We start from the raw sequence: 19,554 nt of genomic DNA, 5'->3' as shown, positions 1-19,554 counted from the left end.
CCAATCCAGGGAGGGCTCCTACCTTCACCCTGTCGAAGAACGGCTCCTGTCCCGTCTCCAGCAGGTAGAACATTCCGGGCTGTCCGTCGGCCACGCGGCGCAGGTGGGCGCGCAGGGCCCCGCGCAGCTCCGCGATCACCGCCCCGAATGCCACCGTCCTGCCGGGCCGGCTCATCCCGACCCGCGCATTCCCGGCCTCTCCCTGCGCCGGGCCCTCGCTCCTGGCCTCGGCCCTGCTCAGCACCACCCTCTGGAACTCGGAATACTCGTCCAGGATGACGGCGACGTCCCCCCGCGAGTCCGGCAGGGCGCGGTCGTATCGGAGCTTCCCGAGGTGCAAGGGAGCCCTGCGATCCCGGCTCCGGGCCCGGGATCTGGCTCTCCTGGTATCCCGGTTATCCCTGTGCCGGCAGGAGTGGAGCCCGCCCAGCCACGCGTCTGAAGGTGGAATTGTCACCTGCAAGGGGCTCCTGCTGCGTGGGGACAGCGGGATGGGGGCACAGAAGTCTTTTGGGAAGATGCTTTTGGAGGTAGAAAAGGGAGGTTTGCCATTCCTTAGGATTTGTTTTAGCTTATAATGGAAGCGGAGACATTCCATGTCCAAAGTGTTCTGGGTGATTTCCTCAAAGCCCCTCCAGGTCCCCATCAGGGACCGGAGCAGAGGAGATTCCCGGGCACGGCGGCTGCGCCTCTTTGGAAGCTGGAAATTTTCCATCCTCTCCTGGCACTGCCGAGTGACCATGAAGCTCCCGTAATCCCTGGGGATCCCCCGATCCCAGTCCTCTCCGTGCTCCTCCATGTGCACGGAGCTCCTGGGGGAGTTGTCCCAGCTAGTCCTTGTTCCTGCAGCATCTGAGGAGCTCATGATGCAGGAATTCCTGGTTGGAAGCGGGGAGCGTGAATTGCCCTCAAAATATTCCTGCTCTGAGTCACCAAAGGAATTCTCCAATGGATCTTCAAAGGCCGAGCCCTCGTGTCCGTCCTGGCATTGGAGCTGCTCTTCCCTTGGGAGCTCATCCGAAATATCCTCGGCATCGCTGAGCTCCGGGCTTTCTCCGGAGGGATCCCTGTGCTCGCCCAATGGCGACGCTGGCATGGGAGAATCAGGGATTTCTCCCTCTCCCACCTCAGAGCCGGCGCAGTCGGGATCAGGGAACGCCTCGGATCCCTCGGGGCTGTGCTCACACCCAGCCCAGGGCTCGCACAGGGGACACTCCCGGGCTGGGAAGGGAGCAGGACTGGGAATGCTGCCTCCTTCCAGATCCTCGGGCGGGATGGGCTCCTCCCCGGGGCTCCCTCCGGCATCCCCTGCCTGGCTCCCGGCGCTGCCGCAGCTCCCGGACCACCGGGCACTGTCCGGAGAAGGAGGGAGCATCCCAGGGAGCGCCTCAGGGAGGGGAGAGCCCGGCTCAGCACCCTCGGGATCGTCCCATGGATCGCACGGAGAAGGAGGAGCAGATCCCGGCTCGGCTGGCACAAACTCATCCGCGGGGGAGTGCGGAGCTCTCATCTCCTCCTGGGAACAGCTGGGATTTAAGGAGCCATCCAGGCTCCAGGCAGCCACGCTCACCTGGGCAGCTCCTCCTTCCCAGCACGGCTTCCAGAGGCGGCACAGGACCGACTCCCGCCGGCTCGGCACCGCGGGAATGGGGGGATTTGAGCCTCCAGTGTGAGGGGGAGAAGCAGGAGCTGGCTCTCCATGGATATTTGGGAAGTTCTGCTGCTGCCTGGGCAGCTCCTTGATGGCCGAGATCCCCTCCCGGATGGAGGAGGATGGGGGCTCTGATTCCAGGAGGTGATGGTGGAGAGGGATGCCCGGCTCCTGTGGAGTGTCAGCCGCCATTTCCATGCTCATTGTGTCATTCCCAGGGGAATTCTCTGCCTCAGGGAACTCATCCTCCCTCTCCTCAGCTCTGGAATCATCTCCTGTGTCTGCATAGTCCAAGGGGGAGTCCCGGCCATCTCCTGCTCCCATGGGATCATCCAGCTCCTCTGTGCCGCTGGCAGCGGCGCTTCCATGCTGTTCTTCCACCAGAATCCTGCTCCCTCCTTGGTTTGATTCCTCAGTGTCCAGGGAATCCAGCTCAGGATCAGCATCATCCCCACACGCCTGGGAACAGCAGCTGCTCCTTCCCAGCTCGCTCTGGGACGGCGACTGGAGGCTCTCCATGGGCGGATCCTCTGGAGCAGCCCACGGATCAACGGATCCATCGGGAGAGGTCAGGCAGACGGAGCTGGAGTCGGGGGACAGGGTCAGGGTCATTCCCTGGCTGCGGGGGGACTCCAGGCTGGCCGTGCTCCTGGCAGGCTCCCACCTTTCTGCAGAGGGTGCATGATCCCAGTTTTTCTGCTCCGAGCCATTCCCGAGCGCGTCTCCAGCAGCTCCCGGGTTTCCCGTAACGCTGTCGGGCTGCGCCTCGTGGACAGGGCTGGGATCAGGTGGGGACAGCGGCTCCCCGCTGTCACTGTGGGGTGACCCCACCTCGGCCGGGCTGGCTGCACCAAGCCCATCTATCTCCGAATCCGCGCTGCCCGGAGCATCCCAGGGATCCGGGAGCTCATCCCGGCTTGGTGACATCTCCTCGGGAAACCCTTCGGGGTCGGTCCCGGTCCCATCTGACAGTGCTGGTGTGGATCTGTCGGGGCAGGGGGATGCCAGGGAGGTGGGGCTGGGCACGGGGTCCTCTTCAGGAACACCAAGCTCCTCTGGAGACGCCGAATTCCCTGGATTCTGCTCGCGGTGCTCACATTCCATCTCGGCATCGCTGCTCTCAGACAACATCAAATCCACAGGTCCCAGGAAGGAGCTTTCATCCTCAAACTCCTCCTCCTTTCCCTCCTCCACCTCTCTCTGCTCTTTTCCCAAATGCTCCGAGGGCTCCTGGGATTCCACCCCTTCCTCCGTGGCTCCCCCAGGCTCTGCACTCGCGGGATTTGCTTCCAAGGGCACGGAATCACAGGGAGGCTGTGGATCAGTGCCAGCGGCCCAGCTGCCATCCTCAACTTCCAGAGGGTGTCCAGAGTCTCCCATTCCCTCCCCATCTTCGGGAGGGCCGGGGCCACTCCCTGAGCCTGCTTCCCACTGGTTTTCCTGCTGCTCCCCATTTTCCTGCAGCACACAGGGGGGGTCTGTCCATGGAGCTGAGCTGGAATTCGGCGTTTGGCTGCCGGGGTTGGAAAACTCAGCCGGGGATTTGCCGGAACAGCCAAGCTCCTGGGAAGGGCTGGGGGTGATCCTGGAATCCAGCAGGTTCTCCTTGACCGGCTCCTCCTGGAACGACACAATCCAGAGGTTAATCCTCATGGAAAAACGCAGGAGATGAGACACCCATGCAGGAAAGAAAACCTGGAATTTTTTCCTTCATGCAGTTCCAGCCTGATGGAAGCTGCTCCTTTGTTCAGGAGTGGAAGTTTTAAAGGAATTCTTTTAATTCAAGAATTCAGGCTTGGAAAAATGTCAGCAGAGCCCCACGTTTTATGTTCACCCCAAAAACCTCCACTCCTGACCATGCGCAGACTGGAGAAAGTGGAAAAATTAATTTAAAAACTCAATCCAGAATGGAATTTTCATGGATTTCACCAGAGGGATGAGGGAAATGATGCAAAGCACGGCACTGCCGCCTGCGTGGGGGAAAAACTTCCAAGGCAACAAATCCCAGCTTTCCAAATGCACATGGGAATGGCTGTGCCTCTCCTGGATCTGGAATTCTGCTCTGGGATGCTGGGAGCTCCCCGATCCCTCAGTTGAGGACTCAGCCCTCCCACAAACCCGGAGTTTAAATCAGAAACGGACACTTAAACTGCTTTAGTTTGGGATTCCTCCCCCTCGGAGAGAATCCCCGCTTCCCTGGACACCCCCCAGGGACATCTGCTCCATTCCTCTTGGAAAATCCTGCTCTCCCCAGAGCCTCGGAGTCCCCCCAGGCCGAACTCACCGCGCCGACGCTCGAGACGTCGCGCGCGTCCTCCTCGGGAACGACCTCCGGCTCCCCGCGTCCCACATCCCGCCTTTCCCCGGCATCATCCCGGAGGGAAAGGCTCTCGGGACAGCTGGTGGAGGAAGGCTCCTCCTCCTCCCCGCAGGGCAGCTCCCCTGAGGAGGAGGACACCGTGCTATCCACGGCGCCGGGAATTCCATCCGCGTCCGTCTGGGAATCCGCGGGGCTTTTCTCCGGCTGGGGAAGGCCCTGGCAAGAAGGAGTGCTGGGATCCAGGGAGCTGCTGGGAGTCTGGTCAGGATCGGAGCCGGAGTCTGCGGGACACGTCTCGAAGGCGAAGCAATCCTGGCTGTCGTCGCTGAGCTCCAGGAAACCTCCGGAGCTGCTGATGGAGACGAATTTGGTGGGATTGCAGTGCTCCACCACCTTCCGGGAGCTGCTCAGGAGCTTGCTGGGCTTCCTGTAGAACAGAGCCACCCACATGTGCAGGATCAGCTTCATCCCTTCCACGTCGTCGGGAAGATCGGGATCCCAGGGCCTGGGAAGGGAAGGAAAAACAGCCTGAACCATCTCCATCCTCCCCACCTCGGCTGCAGGGAATTCGTGCCTGGAATTCACGCCTGGAATTCATCCCTGGCTCCCCGCAGGGCGCAGCCCCAAGGAAGGAGGGCACAGATTGCTGCTTGAGGCAGATTCCAGCTTTTTTCTTTTTGGAAAAAAGGGAAAAAAAGAGGAACTCCAAGCTCCAAAGGAGAAACGGAGTACTTGGGGTGCTGGCTTTAGGTACCAATTCCAGCTGCAGAGCCGTGGGAATTGCAGAATCATGGAATGGGTTAGGTGGGAAGAGACCTTAAAGCCCATCCTGTGTCCAGGGACACCTCCCACTGTCCCAGGCTGCTCCCAGCCCCAATGTCCAGCCTGGCCTTGGACACTGCCAGGGATCCAGGGGCAGCCCCAGCTGCTCTGGGAATTCCATTCCAGCCCCTGCCCACCCTCCCAGCCAGCAATTCCCAATTCCCAATCTCCCATCCAGCCCTGTCCTCTGGCACTGGGAAGCCATTCCCTGGCTCCTGTCCCTCCATGCCTTGGCCCCAGTCCCTCTGCAGCTCTCCTGGAGCCCCTTTAGGCCCTGCAAGGGGCTCGCAGCTCTCCCTGGATCCTTCCCTTCTCCAGGGGAACATTCCCAGCTCTCCCAGCCTGGCTCCAGCCCTGGGAGCAGCTCCATGGATTCCTCCAGACTCTCTCCAGCAGCTCCATATCCTGATACTGGGATCCCAGAGCTGGATTCCATGTGGGATCACCAGAGTGGAGCAGAGGAGCAGAATTCCTGCTTTTCCTGCTGCCCACACCGCGGGATCAGCCCAGGACAGGTCCAGCACACATGGTTCAGCCACATCCACTTTGTCCCACCCCAGCACCACCCTCCCAAATCCCTCCTTTTTTCCAGGAAAAACGCAGCAGCTGTACCTTGGCAAGCACGGACGAAATTGATTCTTATGGAAAACAAAGGGATAAAACCAAGGCAAGCCCCTTCCCAAATCCCTCCAGCCATTCCAGGCTGACTTACCCATGCAGGGCACGGATGACAGTTTTCTCCAGGGAATCGTTGGTGTACCTGCTGTCCAAGTGGAAGAGATATTCCTCTTCCCAACGGCACGTCACCCTCATGGAATCCCCACAGATGTTCACCGTGTGGCTCTTGGAAAAATCCTCCTTTTTCCTGGGAGAGCTCCTGCTCCTGCTGGGCTCCAAGGCGCTGCTCTGCTGGTGCCGGAATGGCAGCACCTTCCCGACCAAAGGAGCTGCTGGAGCATTCCTGGGGCCGTTTTTGGAGGGAGCTGGCCCAGCGCTGGGATTCCCTTTGGGATTGGGGTGTTTCCTGGGATGCTCGGGCATGGGGGAGGCGTAGGAGTGCTCGGCTGAGATGATGGAGTGCTGGTTCACCTCGGCAGCTTCCGGAGCTTCCCGGGAAGGCAACGCCTGGAGCTTGGCTGGGATGAGATTCACGCTGGTCCTACTGAAAATTCCAAAGGTTTTCTCCTTGGGAAGAGAGGCTGGATGGTTGGGATGTGTTTTTTCAGGAAGTGGCTCGTTCATGGACACTTTGCTGGTCGAGGTGGCTTTTCTCCCGTGCTTTTCTGCCCTGTGGTATTTGTGGTCGGGAGCCATGCGTGGGGATTTGGGCTTGGAAGGGCTCTGCTGCTCCGTGGAATCACCGGGAAGGCTGCAGGACACCGGGATGATCCCACAATCCTTGGGAATAAAGGGAGGGATACAAGAGCCCAGGGCCAGGTCAGCCAGCAGGTTCAAGGCGTGGGATTCGCAGTTGTCCCCTTGCGGAGCAAAAGCAACGCTGGGAATTCCAGTGGGATAAACCTCATTCCCATGGCACTCTGCTTCGTGGGATTGGGAAGAGGCTTCGCTCGGGGGGTGGGAGAGCGGCTCGTTCTGCTCTGAGGGAGGAAAAACCAGTGAGAAAAGTTAATTAGAAAGTGAAAAAATAAATGAAGGGCGCACAATTCTGCACCAAGGAGCGGTTCCGGGCAGGTTCTCCGGGGAAAAAAAGTCTTTCCCAGAGGGATTTGCCACACTTTTCAAAAAGATCTCCATGGTCATGGCTCCCAGGAAATGATCCAGAGTTGGGAATTACTCAGGAAGGTTTTTTTGCTCAGGAATAAAAGGCACAGGGATGCGGTGGGAGCAAAATCCCCCCTTAAACACAACCTGAGGAGTTTCTAATTTTCCTTGATCCTTTTTATTCTGCTTTGATTTTTCTTGAAGTTTGAGCATTTGGGATTTTCATGGATGAGTTCGGGGTTATCCTTGCAATAAGTGAGGTATAAAAAGCCTCCAGAAAACCCCCAAAACAGAGAGAAAACCCCAAAAACATGGAGAAAGCCCTCAAAACAGGGAGACAACCCCCAAAACAGGGAGAAAACCCTAAAACAGGGGGAAAACCCCCAAAACAAAGATTAAAACTCCTAAAATAGGGAGAAACCCCCTAAAAACAGAGAGAAAACCCCTAAAACAGAGAGAAAACACCCAAAACAGAGAGAAACCCCCCCTAGAAACAGAGAGAAAATACCTAAAACCAGAGAGAAACCCCTAAAAACAGGGATAAAATCCGCAAAACAGAGAGAAACCCCCAAAACAGAGAGAAAACCCCCAAAACAGAGAGAAACCCCCTAAAAACAGAGAAAAAAACCCCAAAACAGTGAGAAAACCCCCAAAACAGAGAGAAAACCCCCCAAAACAGAGAGAAAACCCCCAACACAGAGAGATAAACCCCAAAAACAGAGAGAAAACACCCAAAACAGAGAGAAAACCCCAAAATAGAGAGAAAATCCCCCAAAAACAGAGAGAAAACCCCCAAAAACAGAGAGAAAACCCCCAACACAGAGAGATAAACCCCCAAAACAGAGAGAAAATCCCCCCAAAACAGAGAGAAAACTCCCAAAACAGAGAGAAAACCCCCAAAACAGAGAGAAAACCCCCAAAACAGAGAGAAAACTCCCAAAACAGCGATGAAACCCCCCTGATCTTTGAAGAGCACTCACAGGAACTTGGGAGCTCTCAAAGGCAGTTGGAACATTAAAAAATAATCCCGAAAAATTCCATTTTTGGTGTTCAAAATGCCCCTGCCCATGGCTCCAGACCCACGGCCATAAAGCCAGGATGAAGCCACGGAAAACCAGTCCCAAAATCCCCCTCCCAGTACAAGCTCCTGGAATCCCAGCTGGGCTCCAGGACTTTTAATTTCCTTGGGAAGTGCAGAGCGAGACGCAGAAATTGGGGGTTTCTTCCAGCCAAACGCTCTTTTTTTTTGGGATTTTTTTGGGAATTTGGCAGGAGCCAACCCACGGGAGGGATCGGCTGGATCCACTCCAGGAATTCCAAGGGCGGTATTTGATCATGGAATGCTCAAATCCCAAGGGCAGGGACACCTCCCACTATCCCAGGATGCTCCAAGCCCTGGCCTCGGATACTTCCAAGGATCCAGAGGCAGCTTCTCTGGGAATTCTACTCCAGAATTCCTTCCCAATTTTTGACATTTTCCCTGTTCCAATCCAAAGCCATTTCCCCCCTCCTCTTATGTCTGCTGTTATCTGGTTGTGCCATCATGGCTCAGCTTTCCAAGGCATTTTTTCCCAAGGGAACAGCTCTCTTACCCCTCTCTGCCTGCTCGTCGTCTCCTGCAGGTTTTGATGCTCTGTTTTCCAAACTTTTTGGCGTTTTACTTTTCCCTGGCTTTGCGCCGTTCTCCGCAACTGGAACCTTCCTCGTGTCCGGGTTTTCCAGAGTTTTTGGCCTCTTTGCTTCCACGCCAGGAGCACCAGGAGCTGAGGATTCCTTCTCAGCAAGGTCACACTGGGGTTTGTGGATGATTTCTGCAGCCAGCACCTCCGCACCTGGGACAGGGAAAATTTCTTTTTATTTGGGAATTCTTTGGGAATTGAAAAGGAATCGGGAAGAGGGAGGTGTTTTTTAGGATTTCCTTCTCGTTATCCTGATTGAACTGGGAATAAATCCATTACCTCACCAGGAAGCAAAGGAAGGGAACAGCACGAGGCCACTGCACCCAGCTTCAGGCACGTTCCCTGGGATAAATCCCAGGAGAAGAACCTGGAGATTTATTTGGATGCAGGATGTGCCCCAGGCACTTGGAAAGGCGAGGGGACGCTTCCTAGCGAACCCTTGAGCAGGAGGAACTCAATCCCATTTTTCCAGCACTCACCCCTTTTCCTCCCATGTGGAAACTGCAAATTGGCCAATTTCAGCATGGGCTCGTTGGGATTGGATCCTGATTTTTTGGGAAAAGACAAAGCCGTGTTAATTTTTTTCTTGGCTGCTTCCCTGTTCCTGCTGTCGTCTTCCACGGGATGTGCCTTGAGGGGTGACAGATTCTTCCCAAGGATCCGGCTGGATTTCCTCCTGTTCTGCTGGCCCCAGAGCTTGCTGGGAGAGTTGACATTTTTTGGGAATCCCTCCCCACCCTGCTCCAGCTCCAGAGTGGGATTTGGAGCCTCGCTCTCGTCTCTCCCGTTGGGAGGAGCGGGATCCGGCGAGGGCACGGCTGAGGAGGAATTCCCAGGATCGGCTCCCAGATTGCTGCCGGCACCACTCAGACATTCCAAGGCCGCCGACATTCCCAAGGTGAAGCTGCTGGGATCGGAGAGGTAACGCTGCAGCTGGGCCAGGGATCGCTCCGAGAGTTTCTGGGAAGGATGAGCAGCTTCATCCTCGGATGGAGAGAGCACAGAAGGAACGGGAACGTCGCTGTTCTGGCTGGGGCTGGGCTGAGAGTTTTCCTGGAGCTTCGCATATTCCTGGAGCTGCTCCTTGATCCAGGTGCTGGTGCTGCTTGAGGAATTCCAGGAGGAACTGGCGGCTTTCCGTAAGGCATAGCGAAGGCCAGGCAAAACCGAGGTGATTTTTAAGGAGATGTCGCTCCTGTCCCTGCTTTCCTTTGCATCCTGGTTTTCCACTGGGAAAGGAAAAGAAAAATCATTTAAATCCCACTAGGAAAGGGTTGAATTCCCTAAATCACCTCCCTGTTCCACACAAGGAGAGCATGGAAGTGAAAAGCTCCAAGAATCAGCTCGGCCCCAAGGAAGACGTTCCTGGGTTGATGCCAAAGGGAACAAAGAATTCCATGTGGGAGTCACAGAAGTGAATTAGACTGAAATGAAACACTGGAGTTGTATCAAGCAGCCCCATCCTGCAGGAAATTCCAGGTCCAAGATCCTTCACTGCAGCAATTCCCACTAAATCCAACACTTAGGACAGTCTGGAAAGAGATAGGATTTGTCATTGCTTGACTTTAAACCTGTTCACATTTGGGTTGTCCCGGCAGGGGGGCACCATTCCCAGATTTCTTGTGTTATGGCCCTGTCTGGATGGAAATTCCAGCAGCTCCATCTCCACCTGCTGCCAGCGTGGGATGCACTTGGTGATCCCAAAGTTTGGGAGTTCCTGGCTCCTCCCAGTGTCCATCCAGCTGGACGGTGACCCTGCCTCCAATTCCTTGGTGATCCCAAAGTTTGGGAGTTCCTGGCTCCTCCCAGTGTCCATCCAGCTGGATGGTGACCCTGTCTCCATGTCCTTGGTGATCCCAAAGGTTGGAATTTCACAGCCTCTTGTCCCAGACTCCCAGCCAGAGCTCCCAAACCTGCTCCAGACGGATCCCACCAAACATCCCAACCTCTCCAGAGGGATCCACACCACCAGGTCCCAGCCCTGAGGGTGCCACCCTCGCAGGTGGCACCGTGGGATCCGGCTCTGCCTGGCACGGCCGTGTCCCAGAAATCCCTTCCCACCAGGAAAGCTCATCCAGCTCCTTTCCCACACAAACCAGGCTCATCCAGCTTTTCCCTCTGCAATCCAAGGGCTTGGAGTCAGCGCCCTGCACCCACAGGCTTGGCCCAGCTGAGTGTTATCATCAGATTCCAAGGTTTCTTTTGGCCACAGGACAATTCCAGAGCCCTTCCCTGCCACCTCTCTTCCCAGCAAAAGGCAGAGGAATTCCTTGTCCCCTCCCAGCTGCGGGGTTTTCCTCACCCTGCTGGTCTCGCTTCCCGGCAAGCCCAGGAGTCCCCGGGAGCCAATTCCCAGTTTCCTGCCTCAGCTGCTGGCTCGGGAATGGCTGCCCAGGGAATGGGTGCCCAGGGAATGGCTGCCCACATTCCTTCTTGGTGCTGTCTGGACAGGAAGGAACAGATCCAGGGCTTGTTGGGAAAGGGGAAATCTGGGAATGGGCAATATTATTCATCCTTCGAGCCTGCCAGGAGCGATGTTCCTCACCTCCCCTGCACCCACGGCACGGCTGATCCTCCCTTCCCATCCCAAATCCCTGCACGGGGGATTCCTTTCTCCATGGAAAGGAGAAGCCTTTGGTTTGTAATCCCAGGGAAAGAGGTGTGGGAGGCAGGAGAGGGTCAGGATTGGCTGGGTGACGCCGTGTGGGCGGAACGGGACAGCACGTGTGGGAAAATCCTGCTGCTCCTGAGGGAAAACATCCATCAATGTTTGGATCCCAGGGAATAACCAGGAATGTTCACTCAGGGTTATCCCTCTCTTCCCACCTTTATTCTGCTGCTCCGAACCTTCCCATCCCTCTGGGATGCACCTTGTGCCTGGTGTCCTCTCCAGTCTCCATCTGCTTCTCCCACAATATCCCTCTAAAAAAATCAGGATCTCCCTGGTCTCCTCTCTCCCAGCTCCCAGGATTTCAGGAATGAATCCCTCTGCTCCTCCAGGCATCACAGCAGCAACCTGATCCCAGGATTGACCTGGCACTTGGAATCTTCTGCCCAAACGTCCCTGACACCGTCTCTGCTCTCTGGCAACAGGGACAGGATCCATGGGAATGCTGGAGCTGTGCCAGGGGGGTTTAGGTTGGATATCAGGAAAGTTCTTACCCCAGAGGGTGCTGGGCACTGAACAGGATCCCCAGGGAATGGGCACATTCCCAAAACTCCAGGAGCGTTTGGACACGCTCAGGGACGGGGTGGGATTTTTGGGGTGTCTGTGCAGGGCCTGGAGCTGGATTTGATCCTTCCAGCTGAGGATATTCTGGAAAGAAACCAGGAAAGATCCCCTAGCAGCTCACCCTGGAATTCCAGGTGACTGAATTCAGGCACCAAATCCCACACTGCCAGGTCACCAGCACACCTTCACCTGAATTCCAAGCCCAAATCCTGAAGGAAAAGGTTTACAGCTGGAAGTTAACCACCCCCAAAAAAGACAAAGCAACCTTTGTGCTTGGATGTGCTGTTGGTTTTCCCTGCTGGAAAGGGAAGCTTTTCCCAGGGAAGGCAGCTGGGTGTGTCCTGGGTGCTTCCATGGGCAGTGCCAGCCTCTCTGCTGCCACGGGAGGACCGGAACACCGGAGTGTTCTGGCAGGAGCACTCTTGGCTCATCCCTGGGATGATCCCACAAAAAGCCAGCCGGAAGTTTCTCCTTATTTTCTCTTATTTCATAAAATCATGGAATAGTTCAGGCTGGAAAAGAACCTCAAAGCCCATCCAGTTGCAACCCCTTGGGCAGGGATACCTCCCACTGTCCCAGGCTGCTCCAAGCTCCATCCAACCCGGCCTTGGACAATTCCAGGGATCCAGGGGCAGCCACAGCTGCTCTGGGAATTCCATTCCAGCCCCTCCCCACTCTCCCAGCCAGGAATTCCTTCCCGATATCCCACCTAACCCTGCTCCCTGTCACTCTGAAGCCATTCCCGGTCTCCCGTCACTCCACCCCCTCATAAAAAGCCTCTCTCCGCATTTTTTTCCGTTCCGCGTGTTTGTCCTGCAGGAAGAGCAGCACATTTGGGAATGCTGGGATTCCCTTCCCAGCTCCCTGAGCTCTGGCTCACCCTGAGGACAGCAAAGCTCTGCCCAGCCCCACTCCCTCCCTCCCCTCACACGGCCCAGAGCAGCCGCCACAGCTCCACATCCGCAACTTTTGCATCCCACAGAGAACTCCAAACCCTTTTTCGGGAGCAGAGCCCTTTCCCCACCTCTTCCCAGCTCTCCTCACCTTCCCCAGGCCGTGACCTCTCGCTCGTTATCTCGGCAGAGAACAATTCCCTGATTTTTCCCCCTCTTTGGAGCCGTGTCCAGCAAAGTGCCACGTGTCTGTCGGGATGGGAGCCAGGCTGGGCAGGATCCCGGCTCCCGGAGCTCACCCAGACAGCTCCAGGAGCCGCTGGAAAGGGCCTGGGAAGTGATTTCTGGTCACTCCCATCACGTGCAGGGAGCCAGCAAAGCACAGAGCCGGGTTTAAATCAGCTCAAAAGGCAACAGAAACGGAGATTTCCTCTCCTCCTTCATCACTCTGGGCTGGTTCCGAGCAGGAAAAGCCGGGTTTTGAGAGAGATTTGACCTTTCAGCGAGGATTTCACCCCAAAACGGAATCTGAGGGCAGCGGAGGGAAGCTCCTACCTGTGGGGCCCAGGGCCCGCGGCGAGGTGAACAGGAACAGGGCCAGGAGGCTGACAGGCTCCTTGGGCTCCAGCCCTGCAAAGGAACCCAGGCTTGGTTTAAGAAGCCAGGCTTAGTTTAAGAAATCAGGTTTAGTTAAAAAGAACAGGTCTTGGTAAAGAAAGCAGGTTTCGTTTAAGAAAACAGGTTTTGTTTTAGAAACCAGGTCTAGTTTAAGAAACAAGGCTTAGTTTAAGGAACCAGATTTAGTTCCAGAAACAAGGTTTAAATCAAGAAAACCAGTTTTATTTAAGAAACCTTGTTTTATTTAAGAAACCTTGTTTTATTTAAGAAACCAGATTCAGTTTAAGGAACCAGGTTTAGTTTTAGAAACCAGGTTTAGCTTAAGGAACCGGGATTTGGTTAAGAAACCAGGTTTAGTTCAAGAAGCCAGGTTTAGTTTAAGGAACCAGGTTTAGTTTAAGGAACCAGGTTTAAGAAACTAGGTGTAGTTTAAGAAGCCACCTTTAGTTTAAGGAATCAGGTTTTATTTAAGGAACCAGGTTCAGTTTAAGAGGCCAGGTTCGGTTTAAGGAACCAGGTTCAGTTAAAGGAACCAGGTTCAGTTTAAGGAACCCAGTTTTATTTAAGACACTAGGTTCAGTTTAAGGAACCACGTTTAATTTAAGGAACCACGTTTAATTTAAGGAACCACGTGTAATTTAAGGAACCACGCTTAATTTAAGGAACCACGCTTAAGGAACTAGCTTTAGTTTAAGGAACCAACTTTAGGTTAAGCAGCCAGCCTTAGCTCAAGTGCCCCGTGCCAAACCCAGCAGGAGCTAAAGCCCAGCCCAGCCCAGCCCCGTTACCGTGGTCCCGTGCCAAGGCTGAGGCCGTGAGCAGGATGAGCACCCCCTGCTCCCGCAGGTACTTGATGATGGCCTGCAACAAACACAGAGGTCAGAGCTCCGCTCCTGCCTGGCACGGCTGGCACCGAGCCGGGCACGGGGAGCTGGGCCGCCCCCCGGGAGCTGGGCCACCGCCAGCTCCTTCCCCGGGGAGCGGGACACGGCTCCTCCCATCCCACTCAGGATTTGGGATCAGGGGGATTTGGGATCAGGAGCGTTCACGGCTCCTCCCATCCCGCCCAGGATTTGGGATCAGGAGAGTTCACGGCTCCTCCCATCCTGCCCAGGATTTGGGATCAGGAGCGTTCACAGCTCCTCCCATCCCACTCAGGATTTGGGATCAGGAGCGTTCACAGCTCCTCCCATCCCGCCCGGGATTTGGGATCAGGAGAGTTCACGGCTCCTCCCATCCCGCCCAGGATTTGGGATCAGGAGCGTTCACGGCTCCTCCCATCCCACTCAGGATTTGGGACCAGGAACATTCACAGCTCCTCCCATCCCACTCAGGATTTGGGATCAGGAACATTCACAGCTCCTCCCATCCCACTCAGGATTTGGGATCAGGAGCGTTCCTTTCCAGGCCTCAAATTCCTCCCAGCTGTTCCTTAAAATAAAACGGAGCTTAGTCAAGCTGGCTGTAATTAACGAAGGTCCATAATCCAGCCCTGGCCGGAATTGCAGCCCAATGGGAAGTTATTCCCAGCATCTGGAAAACACAACATTCCAGCCACAGCCTGGCTGAAGCTCAGCTGGATTTTGGCAGCATCGACATCAATGAATTTGTGGGGAAAAAAAATTGGCTGAGTGCAAGAAAGGGCTGGAATTCTGTGCCAGAGCTGGAGGAGCTCATGGATGAAGAGATAAGGGCTCTTATCAGCTTCTCCTCGTGCTTGGGTGTTGAGCTTGGCTCGGATTCCCTCTCCTTCTCCACGCTTGGATCTCCTTCTTCCATCTTTTCAGGGATCTTCCAGCAACTGAACAACCCTCAGGCTTCCAGTGGAAGCTCACTGATCCCATTCCATGCATTCAGACACAACAGGATCCATGCCCACAGCCTCGTTCCTCCAGGAAAACACAACAACTTCAGAAATGCTGCCCAATCCCGGTGTAATATTCGGGATTCAGGACGGGAGCTCCTCCTTTGGAATTTGGAGAGGAGAAGGGATAAGAGGCAGCAGTTCTGCTGGATAGATCCAGCTCAGTGGAAGAGCTGGGAATTCTCAGTGCCAGGGTGATTTTCAGGGAGATGAGGAGGGAAGTCAAGCACCCAGAGGAGCCAAAGCCACACTTTCATTTAATTCCAGGCCCTGCAGCATGGAAAGGGAAAGGAAATCCAGGGAATTTTGCCTTCCCACTTTCAGAAGCTGCTGCCAAAGTGGATTCAGCCATGGAGTTCACCAGCAGAGCAAGGGGAGGGAAGGAGCACATCCCAAAGGGGCTGGGACTCGCTGGAATGAGGGATATGGATTCATCCAGGTCGGTATGCCATGGAATCATGGAATGGTTTGGGTGGGAAGGGACCCTAAGGATCATCCCATTCCATGGGCAGGGACACCTCCCACTATCCCAGGCTGCTCCAGCCCCAGTGTCCAGCCTGGCCTTGGACACTGCCAGGGATCCAGGGGCAGCCCCAGCTGCTCTGGGAATTCCATTCCAGCCCCTGCCCACCCTCCCAGCCAGCAATTCCCAATTCCCAATCTCCCATCCAGCCCTGCCCTCTGGCACTGGGAAGCCATTCCCTGGCTCCTGTCCCTCCAGGCCTTGGCCCCAGTCCCTCTGCAGCTCTCCTGGAGCCCCTTTAGGCCCTGCAAGGGGCTCTCAGCTCTCCCTGGAGCCTTCCCTTCTCCAGGGGAACATTCCCAGCTCTCCCAGCCTGGCTCCAGAGCAGAGGGCCTCCAGCCCTGGGAGCAATTCCACGGAGAACGGATGCTCCTGATGGATTTAACCCCCAACCCCTCCAGTGAGCTCAGCAAGGAGAGATCTTTGCTAAATCCTCCTTTTTACCAACTCATGAACCAATAATTCAGGGAATCCAAGTGCTTTTCCTTCAGAGATCCACAAGCACTTCCTGTGGCACATTCCACGTGGGAAGCTGCACTTCCAGGCAGCTCAGAGCGAGGGGAGGATGTGCCCAGCCATGGATTTACAGCCCTGGATTTACAGGAGGCATCAAAGGGGAGAGAGAAGCAGGAACAGCAAAGCCAAATCCCAAATGCCAGCAAAAAAAATGGATGTGGTTTTATCCTGAAAATACAAGGCGCCAGGATAATCACAGTGGGAACAAAAAGGCTCAAATGTGCTGGGAAAAAAAAATAAAATTAAAATATATCCTAAGGAAAATATTCCAGAAATAATTCCCAGCTCGTGGGGGTTCATCTTCAGGTGATAAACAGAGAGAATAAATGCTTGAGGGCAATAAAGCAGGAAAACAGCACGAAGAGCAGGGAAATGAATCCCATCTTGCATCAGTTGTGGATAATGTCACCAAAAATTCCACTTAAAGACCACTTTTCTCCCAGAAAAACACTTACCAAGTCCTTTTCCTTTAGGTTTTCCACCAGCTGATCCATTTTCTGTTGATCCTTATTGGATATTTCCACCTCGTAGAGACTGGAGTAAACACCCTGAAAGCAGACTGGGAACAAAAGGAAGGATTTGGTGTAGGAATGGTGCTTTTTCCACGAGTTTTGAACCAACGGGTGCTGCTGTCCCAGAAGGATGGGGGCGAAATGAGTGGAAGAACTGGGATTTTAAAAGAACTCCTCAGCATTCCTCTCCCTTCTCAAACAGCATCTCCCACCTTGTCCTATCCCAGGAATGGGCTCCTCACGCCAGGAGAGCCCATGGAATGTGGCCAGGAAAACATCCTCAGGGGTTTTTCCCCCTGTTTCCGATGCATTTCATCACCTGCAATCCCACATGGAGCTGATGGGACTCCCGGTGGCAATTCCAATGAGTCACTCATCCCACTGGAATATTCTGCACCCACCTTCGTTCCCGGTGTAATTTTTCTTCCCAAATGCAGCTGCTGGAAGCTTTTTCCTCAGGTCAGCCAATCCCATGACGTGGTTGATGTCCAGGCTGGGAGGCCTGTGAGGATACAGCACAAAGCATTTCAGGATTAAGGAGAGCTGGGAGTTCTGTGGAATCAGGGAAAGGAGCTCTGGATAATTTAGGGATGATATCTGCAACCAGGATCCTCAAATCCTGAAAATCCTCAAATCACAGATCCTGGAGGTGTTTAAAGCCAGGTTTGGAGCACTCTGGTCTAGTGGAAGGTGTCAGAATGAAATGGTTTTAAAGGTCCCTTCCAACCTAAACCGTTCCAGGATTTTTTTCCCAAATGCAGCTGCTGGCAGTTTTTTCTCCAAGTCAGACAATCCCATGACGTGGTCGATGTCCAGGCTGGGAGGCCTGTGGGGACCAGAGGATTTCAGGATTAAGGAGAGCTGGGAATCCTGTGGAACCAGAAAAAGGAGCTCTGGAAAAGCTGCAGCTTGGATAATTTGAGGATGCCGTCTGCAACCAGGATCCTCAAATCCTGAAAATCCTCAAATCCCAGATCCTGGGAATGTTTAAGCCAGGTTTGGAGCACCCTGGTTTAGTGGCAGATGTCAGAACGAAATTATTTTAACGGTCCCTGCCAACCTAAACCATTCCAGGATTTAAATCCTCAGCCAGCTGAGACCCAACACCACCTCCCTGCTTGCCCCCAACATTCCAGCAGCAAAGGGACGGGGGGCAGGAGAGACAAAACCGACAGAGAGACACCCAAAAAATGGCACAGGAAGGGCAAACTTACAGCTGGGCTGGGATTGTGGAGCCGTAGGGCGTCCTCAGGGCGATGGTGCACAGCAGCTGGCCCCGCACGGAGAGCTGGCCCCTCCACGGGCAGTACAGGGCTACAGGGAAAAGGGGCAGCAGCTCAGGGGGGAAGGAAAGCAGGAGAGGAGAGCAAAGAGAGAAAACTCCATCGATAAACCCAACCCCAAAACCCAGCAGCTCTCACCTTTGTGGTTCCGCTCGGCTCTGGAGGAGATAAATAAAAACAACAAAAAAGGCTATTTAGAGACAGGAAAAGCAGGCAACAAAAGGGATAATTTGGGGATGAGAAGGAGGTTTGGGATGCTTACAGGTTCTGTACGGCCAGCACGGGCATGGCCTCGGGCTCCCTGTACTGGCAGGCCAGGAAGATGTAGGGACACACCTGCCTGGGCCGCTCGGCCGCGCTGCTGCCGCTCACCTCGTACACGTAGTACTGGGAAACAAGGAAAAGCCCCGGAATGCTGAGGCAGGAATGAGGGAGCCACGGGTGCTCCGCGCTCCCAGGCCTGCCCCAGGTACCTGGCTCTGCTCGAAGGCCTGGCAGGGGCTGCTCTTGGTGGGGCCGTGCTTGGAGACGTGGCAGTCGTAGCCCGGGGAGGGGCAGGTGGAGGCGGCGGCGGAATTCTCAGCGATCGCTCGGACCTTCCCCTGCGCCGGAAAATTCCGTAAATCCATGTGGTTATTCCCAGAAAGGTGTTTTTTAGCAAGGAAGAAATCCTCCTTCTCCCCAAAGCTGTGGGTGCTGGAAGCTTGGTGTTCATCGCGGGGAGGGGGGTTTGTGGTTGGGGTGTCCCAAAAATTCAGCCAGGTTTGGGATGGGAGAGGAATCTCCAGGGTCAGGAGTGGGGGTTTGGAAGCAGCTCCAGAGAGCAGAAATCAGCAAGAAAGGGGGAAAAAAATCCCTAAAATCCCCCAAAATTCCTGCAATTCCATGGAAAAAGTGACTCCATGGAGTCTGATTTCCCACCCAGCACAGCCAAGGGCACCAAAGGCTCCTTCAAGGAGGAATCTCCAATCTCAGGTGAGTAAATGGGAGCAGAATGGATTTGGAAGCAGCTCCAGAGAGCAGAAATCAGCAGGAAAGGGGGAAAAAAATCCCTAAAAAATTCCTGCAATTCCATGGAAAAAGTGACTCCATGGAGTCTGATTTCACAACGAGCACAGCCAAGGGCACCAAAGGCTCCTCTGAAGAGGAATCTCCAATCTCAGGTGATAAATGGGAGCAGAATGGATTTGGAAGCAGCTCCAGAGAGCCGAAATCAGCAAGAAAGGGGGAAAAAATCCCTAAAATCCCCCAAAATTCCTGCAATTCTATGGAAAAAGTGACTCCATGGAGTCTGATTCCCACCCAGCACAGCCAAGGGCATCAAAGGCTCCTTCAGAGAGGAATTTCCAGTCTCAGCAGTGGGGTTTTGGAACCAGCTCAGAGCAGAAATCAGCAGGAAAAGGGGAAAAAAAATCCCTAAAATTCCCCAAAATTCCTGCAATTCCATGGAAAAAGTGACTTTTTGAAGTCTGATTTCCCAGCCAGCACAGCCAAGGGCACCAAAGGTGTTACCCTGATCAGCTTGCAGATGACGATGAATCCCGATTTGCCGTGGTGCCAGGGCCTGGGCCGGAGGCAGTCGGCGTGCTTGGAGACGTAAACCCCTGGGAAAACAGAGCAGCAGAAAACAGAAGGTCAGGTACCTGTCACCCCATGCAGCTGTTCCCAAAAAAAGCCCGGAAAAGAGGAGTCTCCAGACGGAAATGGGAATTCTCGGCAGTAGAAAGGCTGGAATTGCGACTCTTCCCCGGTTTTCGGGGGTTTTTTTGGCTCTTGGCTGCTGGTTTCTGTTGGGAGGGAAGCGCACGGGGGAAAGAGGGAATGGGATGCAAAGAGACAGCAAAATCTTCAGCTCAGGAATATTCCCAGGGAATCAGGAATATTCCCAGAAATACTCCCAGGAATCAGAAACATACCCA

The 19,554-nt window shown here is 54.7% G+C and overlaps 1 protein-coding gene across 3 annotated transcripts in view; it reads right to left on the bottom strand.

Annotated features, from left to right (window-relative positions):
• The window catches only part of TASOR2 (transcription activation suppressor family member 2), a 35,252-nt gene that overhangs the window by 4,634 nt on the left and 11,064 nt on the right, over positions 1-19,554 (bottom strand). For all 3 annotated transcript variants that reach the window (XM_032105636.1, XM_032105637.1, XM_032105638.1), the window contains exons 5-18: positions 19,148-19,239; positions 18,109-18,237; positions 17,898-18,022; positions 17,774-17,793; positions 17,567-17,666; positions 16,754-16,854; positions 16,296-16,399; positions 13,726-13,798; positions 12,875-12,949; positions 8,674-9,423; positions 8,108-8,347; positions 5,506-6,391; positions 3,936-4,476; positions 23-3,271 (exon numbers count right to left, since the gene is read on the bottom strand). In XM_032105636.1, coding sequence (XP_031961527.1) covers positions 23-3,271; positions 3,936-4,476; positions 5,506-6,391; positions 8,108-8,347; positions 8,674-9,423; positions 12,875-12,949; positions 13,726-13,798; positions 16,296-16,399; positions 16,754-16,854; positions 17,567-17,666; positions 17,774-17,793; positions 17,898-18,022; positions 18,109-18,237; positions 19,148-19,239 — 6,485 coding nt within the window. The remainder of the gene's footprint in view (positions 1-22; positions 3,272-3,935; positions 4,477-5,505; positions 6,392-8,107; positions 8,348-8,673; positions 9,424-12,874; positions 12,950-13,725; positions 13,799-16,295; positions 16,400-16,753; positions 16,855-17,566; positions 17,667-17,773; positions 17,794-17,897; positions 18,023-18,108; positions 18,238-19,147; positions 19,240-19,554) is intronic.

The sequence above is a fragment of the Corvus moneduloides genome, chromosome 4 (assembly GCF_009650955.1).
Source record: "Corvus moneduloides isolate bCorMon1 chromosome 4, bCorMon1.pri, whole genome shotgun sequence".
Taxonomy (NCBI): domain Eukaryota; kingdom Metazoa; phylum Chordata; class Aves; order Passeriformes; family Corvidae; genus Corvus; species Corvus moneduloides.
Note: the sequence above shows the minus strand (reverse complement) of the source record. Positions and strands in the feature narration are given on the sequence as shown.